Here is a 16,108-nt window from a genome sequence, read left to right as displayed (position 1 = left end):
GTGAATGGATCACTCCCCTTGGAGCCACTGTCACCCCTGATTTGTACCTCTGCTGGAGTCCTCTCCTACCTGTCATTTTAGCCATCTGTGTGCTTGCTTTACGCCCTGGCCCCCGACACTCCTCAGACAACAATTTGTTTAGGGCCAAGACTGTCTTAATCTTCTTTGAAGCTTTCAGAGCTTGCTGCACGCAGTGTAGAAACTGAAGAAACATGTATCGAATATACTGGAAGCCAGTGTCCAACAGGTGGGAGGGCCGTGGGTATACACCACTAGATTCTCTACCACTTGCACTCAGAAGCCCTCACCAGTTTTTCATGTTGCTTCGTAAACTCCTTAACATGTTTACCGAGACCTTCCCTGCCCCGGCCCACACCTGTCTTTCTGCCTGGTTCCCAAGACAATCCTGAGCCCCAGCAGTCAAACTGGTCCCTTCACCACTCCCAGAGGCCCCTTGAGGCTCCCTGCCTTCAGGCCCTTGCTCACGTCTTGCCCAATCTCTACCACCGAAACCCGGCTCACACAGTCTACTACTCCCTGGAGACTCAGTGTGCTCCCGGCTGGGCTTGCTTCCTCTGCCAACCAACCTCGCCTTGCATTATGGTCATCCAAGCCTCCCCGACGGGAACATCAAGATGTGTCGCTTACCCGGCCTTCCCCTGTGTCTATTACAGTGCTGGGCCCTGAAGAAAGGGAGAGGGAGGAATACAAGTTCGAGGCAGAATTAGGCGAAAGGCTGGATCAAGACAGGGTTGGGTTTAGGGTCAGAATTAGCACTGGGTGAGTCAATTCCCAATCCCACCCACTAGGCGGCGCCCGCAGTCTCATTCCGGTCAAGACGCCTCCGCTTTTTGAAGTTTATTACCTGTTTTACAAGTTTCCTTCCTGCCCTACTGTCCCTTTAAGAAGGTGATCCAGGTGAGGCCTGGACTCCGCCCCGGGCTCTGGCCCCGCCCCCCGCCCCTGCCCGGCCGGCCCGGCTCGCCCACTCCTCGCACCCAGGCCCAGCCGTCCGGGCTTCGGTCCCAGGTTCCGGCCCCGCGCCATGGAGCGGCGCTGGCCCCTGGGGCTCGGGCTGCTGCTGCTTCTCTGCGCCCCGCTGCCCCCGGGGGCGCGCGCCATGGAAGGTACCGACCCCCGCCCCGCCCCTCCCCCTCCTCCTGGAGTCGGCATTCCTGAGGAGGCCCTCTCCAAGAGCCCCTCTCCAGCGCTCTTGTTTTGCCCGGCTGCCAGGCGATCGACTGGCCAGGCCAGTCTTTGGTCTTTAACCCCAAACAGCTGCTTTCCCGGGTCAGTCACCCCCACCCCTGCTGGCCAGCAGTTTTCTCCTGGGGGTGGGGAGTGAGTTTCTGGCGGAAGCAGCGTCCAGACCTCCTACCCCAGCAATGGTGGGGACCCCTCATTCCCAGGGAGCCCCGGCCTCAGGCGCCCAACCCAGAGATCTGAACCCTCTGAAGTCAGAAGTGGAAGTCGCTTTATGCCAACTTAGGCTGGGGGACAGAGGGACCTCCCGCTGGGGGATGGGTTAGGACTCGGGAGGCAGGGGCTCCTGGACGCAGGGGTCAAGCCTTCCATGTGGACACTTGCATGCTCTCTGACCCTACTACCCCCGCTTCCTGGACTCTCCGCTGTGTCTCTACCCCCAGTCCACACCGCCGATCAGGGGCAAGGCAGGCCCTTTGCCAGGGAGAGGGAGCCTCTGCACCCAGGACCCCCCTCCAAAGTCCCCTGTCCACACCCAGCCCACTCATGACCCCCAGAGGCTGAGCTCCTCTCTCGCCCATCCACCCTTCCAGTTCTGCAGCTGATGGGTCCCCCAGGCTGCACCAGCCCCGCGGAGTGAGAGGCTGGCTGCCCGTCCTCTCTGGGGCTGCTCTTCCTGACGCTTCCTGCGTTGACTTTGGTCAAAGGTCCAGCCCTTCAACCCTTGCCCCACTCTGCTTTCCTCCCTTCACACCCGGGAGGAAGACAGACTAATCATCGTAGCCCCTTCACTCCTCCTTCCTGGGCCGGTTTCCTCCCCTAAATCTCAGGAACTCACAGCTGTTAACAGGATGCTGAAGCCTTGGGGCTGGGGGACCCAGGAAGAGGAATGTGGGTTGCACGTGTGCGGGGGCCTTCTCCCCCAGAGCTGACAGACCCCCTTTCTCTCCACCTTCAGTCACTCTGATGGATACTAGCAAGGCACAGGGAGAGCTGGGCTGGCTGCTGGATCCCCCAGAGGATGGGGTAAGTGTCAGGGGAGGGAAGGACCTAGGGTGGCACAAGGCTGAAGGCCAGTGTGAAATGGGGCGGTGAGGTGGGTGGAGGAACGTAGAAAAGAGCAGGAAAAACTGGAAGCGTCTCCTCTGGGAGGGGAGGGGAGGGGAGGTGAGTCAGAGCCTCCTGAATGTGTGGAGCCTTGTGTGGGGGGGTGTCAGGCTTCACCCCATGGGGACCCATTCAAAGCCTGGCTGCTCCTCTCCCTGCCCCAGCGAGGGAGGGGGAAGATGAGAGTGACACCTCCTGGGAAGAGAATGGACCATCCCTGGGATGGTTGAGAGCTGAGACCCAAACATAGAAGAGTGTCCTCAATCTGAGGTCTGTCCATCCCAATGGAGTTGCATAGACAGGTTTCAGGGGGTCTGGGAACCCCATAAAAGAGTATTCGAAGTTGTGTAGCTGTATGTGGACTTTTTTTTTTTTTTTATGGAGAAGAGAGCCAGAATTTTCATCAAATTCTTCAAAGGGTCTTTGACTCTCCCAGAGTTAAAAGCTGCCCCATTAGAGGTCCCTCAGCCCTTGACACCTCCTCCGCCTTCCCCAGCCCAGGCACACCATGCATTTCAAGCCCCTTCCCTCCTTGGATATTCCGAAGACCCAGTGAGCAGAGGTAGGATCTTGTGAGTCCCATAGAGCACCTTTCTGTCACTCAGCAGAGCTGGCCCTGGAAACACAGGAGCCTCCAGGACTCTGGCCTCAGGCCTCTTCCCTCTGGTCCCAGACCCTGTTCTCTGGGTGTTCCCTTTTCTCTTTCCTACTCCAGGAGGAATCCAGCCTGTATTTCTGGGGTTGGGGTTACTTGCTTTCTTTCCCTTGGAGTCCTAGGGCCCTGGCTCCACTCTTGACTCTCCCATGGAGTGGCCTGTAATTAGAATGAATAGACTAAACCATAATGTATCCTACAGGAGGGGCTGCTCAGAAAATCCTGGATTAGGCCAGCTCTGATAGGCACCTCATCTCATAAAGCGGCCAATCACTCCACAGTGAGGGCTGCAGGTCCATCTGCTGGCTCCCACAGGCCTCCCCTGCCACCCCACCCAAATAACTCTTCCCTAATTGGGCTGGAGTGGAAGCAAGGCCCCTTTTGCAGCTCAGGCTAAACAGCTTTGTACTAGGAAGGCAAGGAGACAGAAGCAGTCACATTCCCACTGTCTGCCTTGTCCCCCCCACCCCTCCCCATCTTTTCAAAACATACACACACACACACACACACACACACACACACACACACACACACACATTCAGATTCACGCTCCCCAGAATGTACCCATGTAGCAGCCAGCAGCCAGAGTGATAATTGAAAGGATCCTTGTTGCTGATCCTGGGCAGCTGCTTCTCCCCCATCTGTCACTGCTGGAACTGGGGGAGGCGAGTTATAGCTGGGAACATCTGCTGCTCCTGGTCCAGCTGCAGCCCTGGTGGTCTAGCTAATGAGCTGCGCATGAACCCCCCACCACCTTTCCACCTGACCTCCACCCCAAGCCTTCCACTCTGGCTTCCCCGTCACAGCTGCTTCCTAAGAACAGGCTCTAGGTGCCTTCTGTCATTGCAGCCTGGACACCCCTTGTCTGATCTTTGAACTCCCTAACGTAGTACAAAAATACGTGCCTCACAGCAACATATACTTCTGGCCCTGCCCCCATGCCACCCCAGACTTTAGTTAATGGTGCTTTTTCTCGCCTTTTCCCAAAGCTGCGAGTAGCAATGAAAACCCTTGGGAAAGTGAACTTTCTATGGGCCTCAGTCTCTTCTTTATAAAATAAGGGGGTTGCAACCAAAATATCAATGGAATATTTTATAGAATTTGAGAGCTTCTTAAATTCATCTGGCAGAGAATATACTTAAGAATGTCTGAGAATTCTTTTGAAAAAAGAATAATGAAATAGGAAACTTGTCCTACCAGATATCAGAAGGTACCATACAGTAGTACATCAATTATAATTAAAACATTTGGCATTGCACGAGAATATTCAGGTCAATGGAACAGAATAGAAAGTCCCCAAACAAACCCGCATATTTGAGATTTTAGTATGTGATAACATTGGAATTGCAAATCAATGTGGAAAGTATAGACTAGTCAAAAAACTGACAATTTGGTGTCCATAATTTTTTTTTTAAAAGGAAGAAGGTAAAGTTACATCTTCACTCTCTACATACAAGAAAATTAATTCTAGGAAGATTAAAGTCTAAACCTAAAAACCAAACCTAAAAGAATGTTAGGAGAAATATAGAAGATCTTTATAAGTTTGGGATGGGAGAGCTTCCCAAGCAAAATACACAACACAAAAAGGAAAGAAGATAAATGGTATTATGTAAAAATTTTTAAAGTATGTCAACATCACAGACATCATTTGCAAAATTAAATGGTATGATGGAGAAAATATATGAAATATGCATTTCAAGCAAATGATTAATGTCTATAATTTAAAAAAAAATCATCCAAATGAACACTCAGAAGATAGCAGTAGAATATCAGGCAAAGTTATAAATACATAACTGCATAAAAATACAAGTAGACAATGAACAAAAGAGAAATGCACAACCTCCTCCTCAAAGAAAGGTAAATTAAAATGGCCAGAAGCTGTTTTGTCCATAAGATTGCCTAAAGTAAAAAGCTCATTAATATCCAGTGTTGATGAGGTTTTGAGAAGATGCGCCCTCCTGCATTGTGAAAGTGTAAATTGATAAAGCCTTTGTGGAGGACAATTTGGCAGTATCTTCTTATAAAATTTGTACTATATTTATCCTTTGATACAGCAGGTCTACAGAAATCTTACAGGAATCTGTACATGTTTACTTAAAAAGTAAAAAAATCACTAGAAGTTACTTAAATGTCCAACAAAAGATGAATGATTAAATAGGTTATGGTACACCCATACAGTGGGATACTATTTTATGGATTGCTAAAAAAAATTAGGTAGATCCATATACTCTTGTGGACATCTTTCAAAGACTTTTTATTCGTTAAAAAAAAAAAAAGTAGGGCTTCCCTGGTGGCGCAGTGGTTGAGCGTCTGCCTGCCGATGCAGGGGACACGGGTTCGTGCCCCAGTCCAGGAAGATCCCACATGCTGCAGAGCGGCTAGGCCCGTGAGCAGTGGCTGCTGAGCGTGCGCATCTGGAGCCTGTGCTCCGCAACGGGAGAGGCCACAACAGTGAGAGGCCCGCGTACCGCAAAAAAAAAAAAAAAAAAAAAAAAAAGTAAGTTATAGAATAACGCTTGTATATTTTTTAAAATTATGTTAAAAACACGCACACGAAAAAAAACATTCAAAGGTTTCTCTAGAGGCACTGAGAATGATCTGGAAAGTTTTACTCCAAGTTGTTAAGAATGGGTGGATGGATGGGAGGACTTTCACTTCTTGTTATATGTAAGTTTTTATTCTTTGACTTTTTGTAATAAGCACATACAGGCATAATGATTAAGAGCATAAACTCTGGAACTTAGAGTGTCTGGGCGCACCTCCCAGCTCCTCCTCTTAATAGCCGGTGCCTTGGGCCATATGTCCTTTAACCTCACTGTGACTCAGTTTCCTCATCGAAAGTGCTTAGAATAGTGACTGGCCCATGGTAAGCGCTGCATTAGTGCTGGCCGTTATTATTATTAAGATTAAATGTGAAAAGTTAAGGGGTCTGGTCTGGATGGTATCTAGGGGTCCAGCCAACTCGTTCCGTTGTTGATTTTGATAGTGGCTGTAACTGGAAGGAATTTTGTAGAGAGTGAGATTCCCTCATACAGAAGAGTTTTATGCTTGTTCTCACCCTCCAAAGGTCAGAGACCTTAATGTTAAATTCAGTCTCCTCGTCTCTGAACAAATAGGCAGAAAGTGTTTGTGCATGAGCTTTTGCTACAAATATCTGCCTTTGGGGTACCTGACAGCTCTGCTGATGGTAAAAATGGTGCTCATACTCTTGCAGTTGGAGTGGGCTCATTGAAGTGTCCAGAGCTGGCCAAGGTTCTCAAGGGGGTGTTGTCTTGCTCATGCTATATCCAAATAAATCTCCGACCCTAAACATTTAACCTACGATCCTGGGGCCGGGGGGTGGGGAGAGGGCAGGACAAGTAGTGTGAACCTGGGCAGCTCTGACACCAGCTTCCTCGCCATCCATTCTAGAAAGTGAGCATTTGGGGAACAGGTGATGATGGCTTGGAGGCTGACGCTCGTTTTCCTCTCGCAGTGGAGTGAGGTGCAGCAGATACTGAACGGGACACCACTGTACATGTACCAGGACTGCCCAGTGCAAGAAAGCAGAGACACTGACCACTGGCTTCGCTCCAATTGGATCTACCGGGGGGAGGAGGCCTCGCGTGTCCACGTGGAGCTGCAGTTCACCGTGCGGGACTGCAAGAGTTTCCCCGGGGAAGCTGGGCCTCTGGGCTGCAAAGAGACCTTCAACCTCCTGTACATGGAGAGCGACCAGGATGTGGGCATTCAGCTCCGGCGGCCCCTGTTCCAGAAGGTGCTTCAACGCTTCAGGGCCATTTCAGCCCTGACACTGATCCTTGCCCCACTCCCTTCCATGACCCCGTTCCGCTCAGAAAAAGAGAAGGTGGCAGAAACAGGAAGAGAGCGTAGGTGTGGAGTAGTAGAAAGAATGTGGGACTAGAAACCAGAAGGTCTGGATTTGAGCACCTTTTCAGCGGCGTCCCGACACGGGGCGTGTCACTTAACCTCTCTGAGCTGTGTTTCCTTGTCTTAAAGTAGTGATAATAATATTTTATTATTAATAGTATGACTGCCAGCCTCATCTGTTTGAGAGGCTTTTACAAGCATCCACTGAGATGAGAGCATGGCATGGTGGAGGCAGGGGAGAGGTATTTGGACTTTTTCCGTCCATGCTCACTACATTTGTGTGTGACACACGCCCATGAGTATCCCTAGAGTTGTGTAGGAAGACAGTTCTCTGCAGGCTACTTTTTAATCCCTTCCCTTTCTTTCCTACTCAAGAAAACATACTGGAATGCAAAAGAGAAGGGAACATATTATTATAGGATGTACTCTCATTTTTTTCCAAAGAACAGCTGTTGTAAAGTTTGTTATTAGTAATAAATGAATGATGACGCATTTTATAACTGATCACCTCGTTGGCCCTGAGGTTGGGAACACCTTTGAATAGTGGAAATTATCTGGGCTGTAGCATCCCACAGCTGGGTTCCAATCCCAGCCCCACCATGTAGTAGCTGTATCGTCTCGTCCGAGGTCTTCAACTTCTCTTAGCCTTAGTTTCTTCATCTGTCAAATGAGGGAGGTGATGCTTCCCACCTTGTAGGATTATTGCACGGACTCGACAGTGTAATGCACATAAAAATGCTTGGCTCAGTACCTCCCGTGTAATCAGCCCTCTGTTTATGCCTGTGTAAACTGCAAAGCATTAAGCAAACAGTCGTTTCTATTACGTGGGAATGAAGCACGACTTTGCCATTTTTCCCTCTTCCCCACGCCTTCTTCCCAGGTAACCACAGTGGCTGCAGACCAGAGCTTCACCATTCGAGACCTTGCATCTGGAGCCGTGAAACTGAACGTGGAGCGCCGCTCCTTGGGCCACCTGACCCGCCGAGGCCTCTACCTCGCTTTCCACAACCCGGGTGCCTGTGTGGCCCTGGTGTCTGTCCGGGTCTTCTACCAGCACTGCCCTGAGACTGTGCACGGCTTGGCCCAATTCCCCGACACTCTCCCTGGACCAGGCGGGTTGGCCGAAGTGGCAGGGACCTGCCTGCCCCACGCCCACGTCACCCCTGGCCCCTCGGGTGCACCCCGCATGCACTGCAGCCCCGACGGCCAGTGGTTGGTGCCAGTGGGGCGGTGCCAATGTGAGCCTGGCTACGAGGAAGGCGGTGGTGGCGGTGTCGAGGGCTGCCTTGGTAAGGAGACTCGAAGAGGTGGTGAGAACCTGGAGGGACCACTCGGGGGAGGGTCTACCGGGTGCCAAGGGAAGGAAGGAAGCCGACGCTCCATCTCAGTGATTTTTTTTTTTTTTTTTTTTTTTCCCGGTACGCGGGCCTCTCATTGTTGTGGCCTCTCCCGTTGTGGAGCACAGGCTCTGGACGCGCAGGCTCAGCGGCCATGGCTCACGGGCCCAGCCGCTCCGCGGCATGTGGGATCTTCCTGGACCGGGGCACGAACCCGTGTCCCCTGCATCGGCAGGCGGACTCTCAACCACTGCGCCACCAGGGAAACCCCATCTCAGTGATTTTTAAACGGAGTGTCCCAAGGCCCTAGGGAGACACACGCAGGGGTGTTCCCAGCGCAAGCGATTTGTGGGAGGGGTGTGATTCTCCCAGTAAAACACTGGACAACCTTGGCTCTGTGTCATTCTCTCTCCAGCCTGCCCGAAAGGCTCCTACAGGGCTGATGTGGACACGCCCAGTTGTCTCAAGTGCCCCCAGCACAGCACAGCCGAGTCTGAAGGGGCCACCGTGTGCACCTGCGAGAGCGGGCACTACCGCGTCCCTGGGGAGGGCCCCGCCACAGCGTGCACGCGTGAGTCCGGGGCCGGGGCCTGGCCGCCCGTGACGAGGTGCAGGACCTTGGCTAAACCCGTGTTGGGGTCCGAGCTTTCCAGAGCCTGTCAGATGTCGGGGACCATCCAGGGTGCCGGCCACTTAAAGCCCCCAACGTGCACCGCTGCTCTCCCTGGAGGAACGCAGAGATGTGGTTAAGCTACCTTTTCCCCGCTAGGAATCGAATCTCTCTGGGCAGAGGCCGCGGACGACTTGGAGGATCGGGGTTGGGAGAAGGCTAGGGGCCAGCAGCTCCGGTGAGGGCCACGCTGCTTCCTACTGATGGCCTGTCTTCTCCCACAGGCCCCCCCTCAGTCCCCCGAAACCTGAGCTTCTCTGTTTCGGGGACTCAGCTCTCCCTGCGCTGGGAGCCCCCAGTAGACCTGGGGGGACGCGAGGATGTCAGATACGACGTGGGGTGTTCTCAGTGTCGGGAAGCAGCGCTGGACGGGGAGCCCTGCCAGCCCTGCGGGGGAAGCGTGCGCTTCTCCCCGGGGCCCAGTGGGCTCACCACGGCCGCCGTGCGCGTGGATGGTCTCGAGCCCGACGCCAACTACACCTTTAACGTTGAAGCCCAGAACGGAGTGTCGGAGCTGGGTGCCTCCAAGCCCGCCAGCGCCTCGCTCAGCATCAGCATGGGGCATGCAGGTGAGGGGTCTGCGGGGCCAGCAGGGCCTGGAGGAGACCAGAGGGCACAGGACCCCAGGGACAAATTGATGAGCAGGAAGCAAGGAGAGGCTTCTTAAGTGACTTCCTCCCTCTGGACTCACAGAGACCCTGTCAGGCTTGTCCCTGAGGCTGGTGAGGAAGGCGCCCTGGCAGCTGGAGCTGACCTGGGCGGGGTCCCAGCCTCGCAGCCCCAGGGGGAACCTCAGCTACGAGCTGCACGTGCTGCACCAGGTGAGCTCACGGCGGAGCACCCCCGCCGTCCGTGCCCGGGCACAGCCCAGCGGTGCTCGCCTGGGGCGCTGGATGGGAGAAAGCTGCCCGCCGTGAACCATGTGGCCTTCTCAGGACAGAGCCCTCTGAAGAGCCCTACCCTGATCGCTCCGCAACCACTCTCTCGCGTGCTCCCAGGACTGCCCCTCTCCTCCACCAGGTCTGGTTTGGCACGGCCCAGGTAACACGAGTCCCCATCCACAGGATGAAGAACGGTACCAGATGGTTCTAGAGCCCCGGGTCTTGCTGACTGAACTGCAGCCAGACACCACGTACACCGTCAGAGTCCGGATGATGACCCCTCTGGGCCCTGGCCCCTTCTCCCCTGACCATGAGTTTCGGACCAGCCCACCAGGTGGGTGGGTTACTCTGTGTCCTGTCCCAAACACACATGCGACTGTCATCCCCCTGAGGTTTCTCAGACCCTGTTCCAGTCAGTGATCTTCCTTCCTCGTCTACACACACACACACACACACACACACACACACACACACACACAAGCTGCCTGGGCAGATAGCCCCGTGCAGAGTCACACCACACCTCCTCCTAGACACACATTCTGATGCTGTATGCCGCCAGCCAGCATCCTGTCCAGTCTCCTAACCCCTCAGGTTAGTGTCCATTGGCAGACAGAGCAAGCTGGTGCTCCCTGGGTGGGGCCCTTTCCGCAGGCTCTCTCACCCACACTCACACCCATCTCCCTGGTTGGGGAATGCACACCCAAAGCCACCGAGAGACCGCCCCCCCCCCACCGTGTGCCCTGCCAGCCTCCATCATCCCTGTGGGCTCTGAGCACCCCCAGACTTCTTCACCCCACTTGCCTATAGCTTCCAGGGTCGTGACTGGAGGAGAGATCGTGGCCATCATCTTTGGGCTGCTGCTGGGTGTAGCTCTGCTTCTCGGAATGCTTGTCTTCCGTTCCAGGTGCTGTTCCTGCTCCCCGTCCCCCACCCCCGCTTCCACCACCCTGGGTCCCTTTGCCCTGGCAGAAGCTCCTGGATGCAGCCCAACAGCCCTCCCGTCCCCTAGTACCAAAGTGTCCCCGCACCACCCGCTCCCCACCCCCTGCTGTGTCTGGGGAAATCTCAGCTGCAGCACGTTTGGGCCCCGGAGGTGGTCCTGGGCCCCTGAAGAACCTGGTCCCCAACCCTCACAGGAAAGCTCAGCGGCGACGGCACCAGAGGCGGCAGAGGCAGCGTGATCGTGTCGCTGACGGGGACAGAGGTGAGCCAGGAGCACCTGTGTGTGCACACGTCTGTGTTGGGAGGCACCACTGGGACGGGACCAAAGGACCCACATTTGCTAGGACAACTCTGGGGGCACAGGTGGGCTCTCTCGTCCCCAGGGCTCTTGTGTTTTGCTACTTAATTAACTTCGGTTAATTAACTTCGTACTGACAGTCCCCCAGAGGCTCTGTGCAATCGCCCGTTAGCTGTTGGTGCCACTGCACCGACACCTGGGCTCCAGGCAAGCCATCCTCATGCTCCCTGGCTGGGTCTGTGGGCTGAGGCTGGCTGGGAGGGCGATTGCCCGCAGGCTCCCTGAAGCCCTCCCAGGCATGTGGGCTTCCTGCTGGTCACCTCATTAGGTGCCCCACAAAAGGGGGAGTCTAGGGGCCATCCAAGTAACAGAGCGGGAGCGAGGCTTGTCTGGGAATGTGAACGAGCAGTGAGTGACCAGAGGAGTATGGTGAGCAGCGGGGAGGAGGGAGGCAAGGAATTAGGGTCAATGAGCCGTGGGACGATTGGGTAACATGAGGCCGTGAACACGCTTTCGGGTCTGGGTTCCGGCCCCCTGCTCTGGGCCCTGGATGGTGAGGACACACGAGCTTTGCGTGTAGACAGCAGGAGGAATGGCTGGGCTATGCAGACGTCGTTGCTGAGGATAGAGACTGTCTTTCACTTCAGCCAGGACAGGACTCCTCGGGGAACAGAAGAATGAACACTGGGGTCTGCCGGCCCCTCCCTCCCCCTCCCCCCAGTACTCCTGAGCCCTGGAGTCGGGCTGAGCCCTCCCCGTTCTCCCCACAGAGGACAAGCTGTGGCTGAAGCCTTACGTGGACCTCCAGGCATATGAGGACCCTGCCCAGGGAGCCCTGGACTTCACCCAGGAGCTCAATCCGGCCTGGCTGGCTGTGGACACCGTCATAGGGGAAGGTGAGCCCTGTGGTCCCCTCTGTCCGTGTGGCAGCACAGAGCGGCCAGCAGGCCCCTTCCTTCCGGCCCTTCCCCGTGGAGCCCAGCCGGCCTCTCCTCTGGCCCAAGAGTTCCCAGATGAGTTTCCTCCCTGCTGTACCCCGTGTCCTGCAACCACTGTGTTCATGTTTTAACCCCCTTATCAGGTGTCCTGGAGCAGCTCCCGCCTCCTGCACCATCTGCTTTTGTGGTTCTGGAATTTCTGATAAAGAGCGTTAAACACATCATCTTTGTCAGGAGAGGGGTCGCTGTGCCCAGGCTCAGGCTATTCTCAGATGGTTCCCAAACATGGGACGGATTCAGAGGCTCCCTAGCCCCACATTCCACCCCACCAGGGGCCCAGTGTCCTTGGGCTGCCCCGATCCCTTGGGTCACCAGGGAAAATGGATCTGAACAGAGAACAAAGCTCAGCAGTGTCTCGGCTGATTGTGTGGCCAAGTGACTGGGGGAGCTTGCGGAAGAGAGGCGGCCGTGGTCAGCCTCCCCGGTTGCTTGTGTACTGGCCCTGACCAGCCTGTCCTTCGTGAACACAACCCAGCCCCACTGCACGACCCCCACTCACCCAGCACCTCCTGAGTATCAGAACTCTGCTAACTGGGGAGACAGGGCCGAACAGTTTGCAAAGCTGCGCTCCTGTTCCAGACTCCCGGCCCCTGGCCCTGGGAAGTACAGCCAAGCCCTTGTCTCAGGGAGGAAGGTACACCACGTTTCTGATCCTCTGGTCCAGAGAAGAAAAGGGAACTGGAGGACTGGAGATATCGCTGCCTGTCCCCCTGGGGAGCCTGACAATGCATCTGGCCATGACCCTGTTTTCTTTCCACCCAGGAGAGTTTGGGGAAGTATATCGAGGGTCCCTGAGAATCCCCAGCCAGGGTGCCAAGACTGTGGCCATTAAGACCTTGAAAGACACATCTCCCGATGGCCAGTGGTGGAACTTCCTTCGAGAGGCAACTATCATGGGCCAGTTCAACCACCCGCACATTCTGCACCTGGAAGGCGTTGTCACGAAGAGTACGAGGGGTGGTGCCCAAGGGCATGCAGGGAGGGAGTGGTAGAGGAGGGGTGAGACCACTGGAAGTGGAGGGAGATGCGCTGTCAAAGGCAGGAAGTCTGGTTCTGGGTGGAGACAGGGTGGAGGCTGCCGTGTGATGTGTGCTTTGTGTCTCAGGAAAGCCCATCATGATCATCACGGAGTTTATGCAGAATGGAGCCCTGGATGCCTTCCTGAGGGTAAGGAGGGCGGAGGACCAGCTTGGAAGGGGGATGAGCCACGGAGCCCTGGGCATTGGCTCTGGGTCCAGGAAGAGGAGACCCAGCCCATCCTCTAACTTTCCCACTCCCTGCTGCAGGAGCAGGAGGACCAGCTGGTCCCTGGGCAGCTGGTGGCCATGCTGCAGGGCATAGCATCTGGCATGAATTACCTCAGTGACCACAGTTATGTCCACCGGGACCTGGCCGCGAGGAACATCTTGGTGAGTCAGAACCTGTGCTGCAAGGTGTCTGACTTTGGCCTGACCCGCCTCCTGGACAACTTTGATGGCACCTATGAAACCCAGGTTAGAGCCTTGTACTTATCACATACACATTCTCACACACACACACACACACACACACACACTTACATGCCGTACGTACGTACAGTCAGTATGTACGGAGTACGCGATGCATGCTCATGTGGACACAGTAACGTCCCCTGCCCTTCTGTGCCCTGAAACACATCAGCCCTCTACCCCACGTGCCCTGTTAGGGAGGAAAGATCCCCATCCGTTGGACGGCCCCCGAAGCCATTGCCCACCGGATCTTCACCACGGCCAGCGACGTGTGGAGCTTTGGGATCGTCATGTGGGAGGTGCTCAGCTTTGGAGACAAGCCCTATGGGGAGATGAGCAATCAGGAGGTGAGCCCAGGTGTTTCTCACACATCTCATCCCCCCGCCCCAAATCCTCCATGGCCCTTTCCTGCAAATAGCCTCATTTCTTCTTTCTGACCCACAGTTTGTCTGCATTCCTATCCACTCTCGTCCCCTTCACCTCACGCCCTGTTGTCTTGATTATAGCCTTCCTGGTCAGGGGGTCTAGAGGCTCCACTGCAACGATCTTGTGTGAACAGAGCTTCCTCATGGCCTGCCGGGTTAGCTTCTCACCCTCTTCCTCGCTCAGGTAATGAAGAGCATTGAGGATGGGTACCGGCTGCCCCCGCCCGTGGACTGCCCTGCCCGCCTCTATGAACTCATGAAGAACTGCTGGGCCTATGACTGTACCCGTCGGCCCCCCTTCCACCAGCTGAAGGCACAGCTGGAGAATCTGCATGCCAACCCCCACTCCCTGCGAACCATTGCCAACTTTGATCCCAGGTAACCACCCTGGGGAGGGCAGATTTAGGAGAATGGAAATGGACATTTGGCCACATCCAGCAAGCGCTGGGCCTGTGGAGCTCCCGACAGAGTCAGGCATAGGAGGCAGCCCCAAATCTGCACCTTTGGGAAGACAGCGCTCTGATGGAGGAGATGCGGTGTCTCGCCCTTGATGGCTCTGGTTTGATGGAAGATAGGAAGCAAACACACTAAGATGCAAAGTACATATAAGCAGCTGCCAACCTGATAACTGCTCCAGGGAGCTCGGTCACTTTAGAATGGGGTGGGGAAGACAGAGAAACCAACAAGAGCCAGACGGGGGATGCGTGTCGTGACTGAGAGGGGCAACCTTGTGGAATTCTGGGAAGGCGCCCAGATCCTGCAGCCAGCAAGGGTTGGGGAGCTGAGGGCATGCCAATTGCAAATAGTGCAGGGTGCAGAGAAGTTTGGACTTTATCCTGAGCCTAGAGAACTACTGACCAATTTTTTAAAACTGTCCACGGGAGGGACATGATCATTGCATTTTACCAAAAACATTGCCAGAATATGGAGAATCAACTGTTTGCAGGGGGTAAGATGGGAGAGACGGGCAAGGCTTCAAATGCTTTATCGGGTAAACCAGCCCTGGCGTGCTGGCCTCTGTATCAAACCACCATATATAACCTTGTTCTGGGAGAAAATGTGCTCCAAGTTCCAACTTTTGAAACTATCTTTTGGAGCACAACTCCCTTATACACTGGAGACCGCATGTGCTAATCTTTCTGGAATGTTGGATATTTTTCCCCCAGCAGATTTACTTTACTAATGGTTTTTGGCTCTGGCTGGCTTTAGGACAGGAACACTCATTGTATTGTGGGTGTCAGAGTGCAAGAATAACAGCCAAGGTTGGAGGTGGCAAGCAGGGGGCTGCTCCCAGAACTCGGGGGGCCACCCTGAAAAAAGCCGAGACCACACTGGCCTTCCAGGGCCTCTGCTCACCTCGTCTTCCTGCTTCCTCTCAGCTGGGATAGTTGATACTTCATGTCTTTACTGGCCCCCATCAGTTGCCCAAAGCTGGCCACTGCAGTGCAGATGGGCTGGTGGTACCTTCCGTTTGGACCTCCAAGGCTGCCGCTTGCCCCGGGTCTGTCAGTGCAGCAGGATTGTCAGCCTGCCCGGTGCTGTTGCCAGGAAACCGGCCAGGAAATGGGTTCACTGACAATGGCCGGGCTAATCCACAAAGTCTAGATAATCTCTGTACTCAGACATCCAACTTGAATGCTGCCTGCAGATGCACAGAGGCAGAGCCCCCGTTTCAGGAAAGCCCTGCATCCCCGTGTGTGACTGAGGTAGCCCATGTCCCACAGGGTGACCCTTCGCTTGCCCAGCTTGAGTGGCTCGGACGGGATCCCCTACCGGAGCGTGGCTGAATGGCTGGAGTCCATCCGAATGAAACGCTACATCCTGCACTTCCACTCCGCCGGGCTGGACACCATGGAGTGTGTGCTGGATCTGACGGCTGAGTGAGGACCCTGGGGGCCCGGGCAGGGGAGGGCTGCTGGGGTCTGAGGCCCAAGACTCACCGATTCCCTCTCCTTGCCCACAGGGACCTGGCGCAGATGGGGATCACACTGCCGGCACACCAGAAGCGCATTCTTTGCAGTATTCAGGGGTTCAAGGACTGAGCCTTCCCCTCACCCACCCTGTCCTCAGGGAGCAAGCATGGGACCATGGTCCCTTGACCTGCCAGACGTAGGACTTCGGTGCTGCTCCTGTCCACCCTTCCCTGAGGAACTGCCTCTGGAGCCAGGAGGCCTATTGTTTTAAAAAGGCGGGGGGGGGGGGGGGGTAAAAGTAAAAAGATACTTGTGGGAGTTG

The 16,108-nt window shown here is 55.0% G+C and overlaps 1 protein-coding gene across 2 annotated transcripts; it reads left to right on the top strand.

The window, feature by feature from the left end:
• Positions 1–982: 982 nt before the first annotated feature.
• On the top strand, positions 983–16,063 carry EPHA1 (EPH receptor A1). 2 transcript variants are annotated; one of them, XM_082632626.1, is made up of 18 exons: positions 983–1,127; positions 2,162–2,229; positions 6,441–6,722; positions 7,716–8,124; positions 8,588–8,743; positions 9,067–9,411; positions 9,536–9,663; positions 9,907–10,057; positions 10,531–10,627; positions 10,860–10,927; positions 11,734–11,859; positions 12,724–12,909; positions 13,067–13,128; positions 13,248–13,454; positions 13,646–13,795; positions 14,058–14,251; positions 15,619–15,753; positions 15,837–16,063. In XM_082632626.1, the coding sequence occupies exons 1-18, from the start codon at positions 1,046–1,048 to the stop codon at positions 15,913–15,915; spliced, it is 2,925 nt and encodes a 974-aa protein (XP_082488752.1). In that variant the 5' UTR covers positions 983–1,045; the 3' UTR covers positions 15,916–16,063. The 2 variants fall into 2 exon arrangements, with proteins under 2 accessions (XP_082488752.1, XP_082488751.1); XM_082632625.1 differs by having other exon boundaries at positions 15,598–15,753.
• Positions 16,064–16,108: the final 45 nt, after the last annotated feature.

The sequence above is a fragment of the Mesoplodon mirus genome, assembly GCF_964341445.2.
Source record: "Mesoplodon mirus genome assembly, chromosome: 9".
NCBI lineage: Eukaryota > Metazoa > Chordata > Mammalia > Artiodactyla > Ziphiidae > Mesoplodon > Mesoplodon mirus.
This window is presented reverse-complemented; position numbering and strand designations above follow the sequence as displayed.

Bases quoted from the DNA above. Each gene is read 5' to 3' on its own strand.
- EPHA1 (XM_082632625.1), top strand. From the start codon at position 1,046: ATGGAGCGGCGCTGGCCCCTGGGGCTCGGGCTGCTGCTGCTTCTCTGC. The intron at 10,058-10,530 runs GTGGGTGGGTTA...ACTTGCCTATAG, and splicing joins GTTTCGGACCAGCCCACCAG to CTTCCAGGGTCGTGACTGGA. The intron at 13,796-14,057 runs GTGAGCCCAGGT...TTCCTCGCTCAG, and splicing joins GGGAGATGAGCAATCAGGAG to GTAATGAAGAGCATTGAGGA.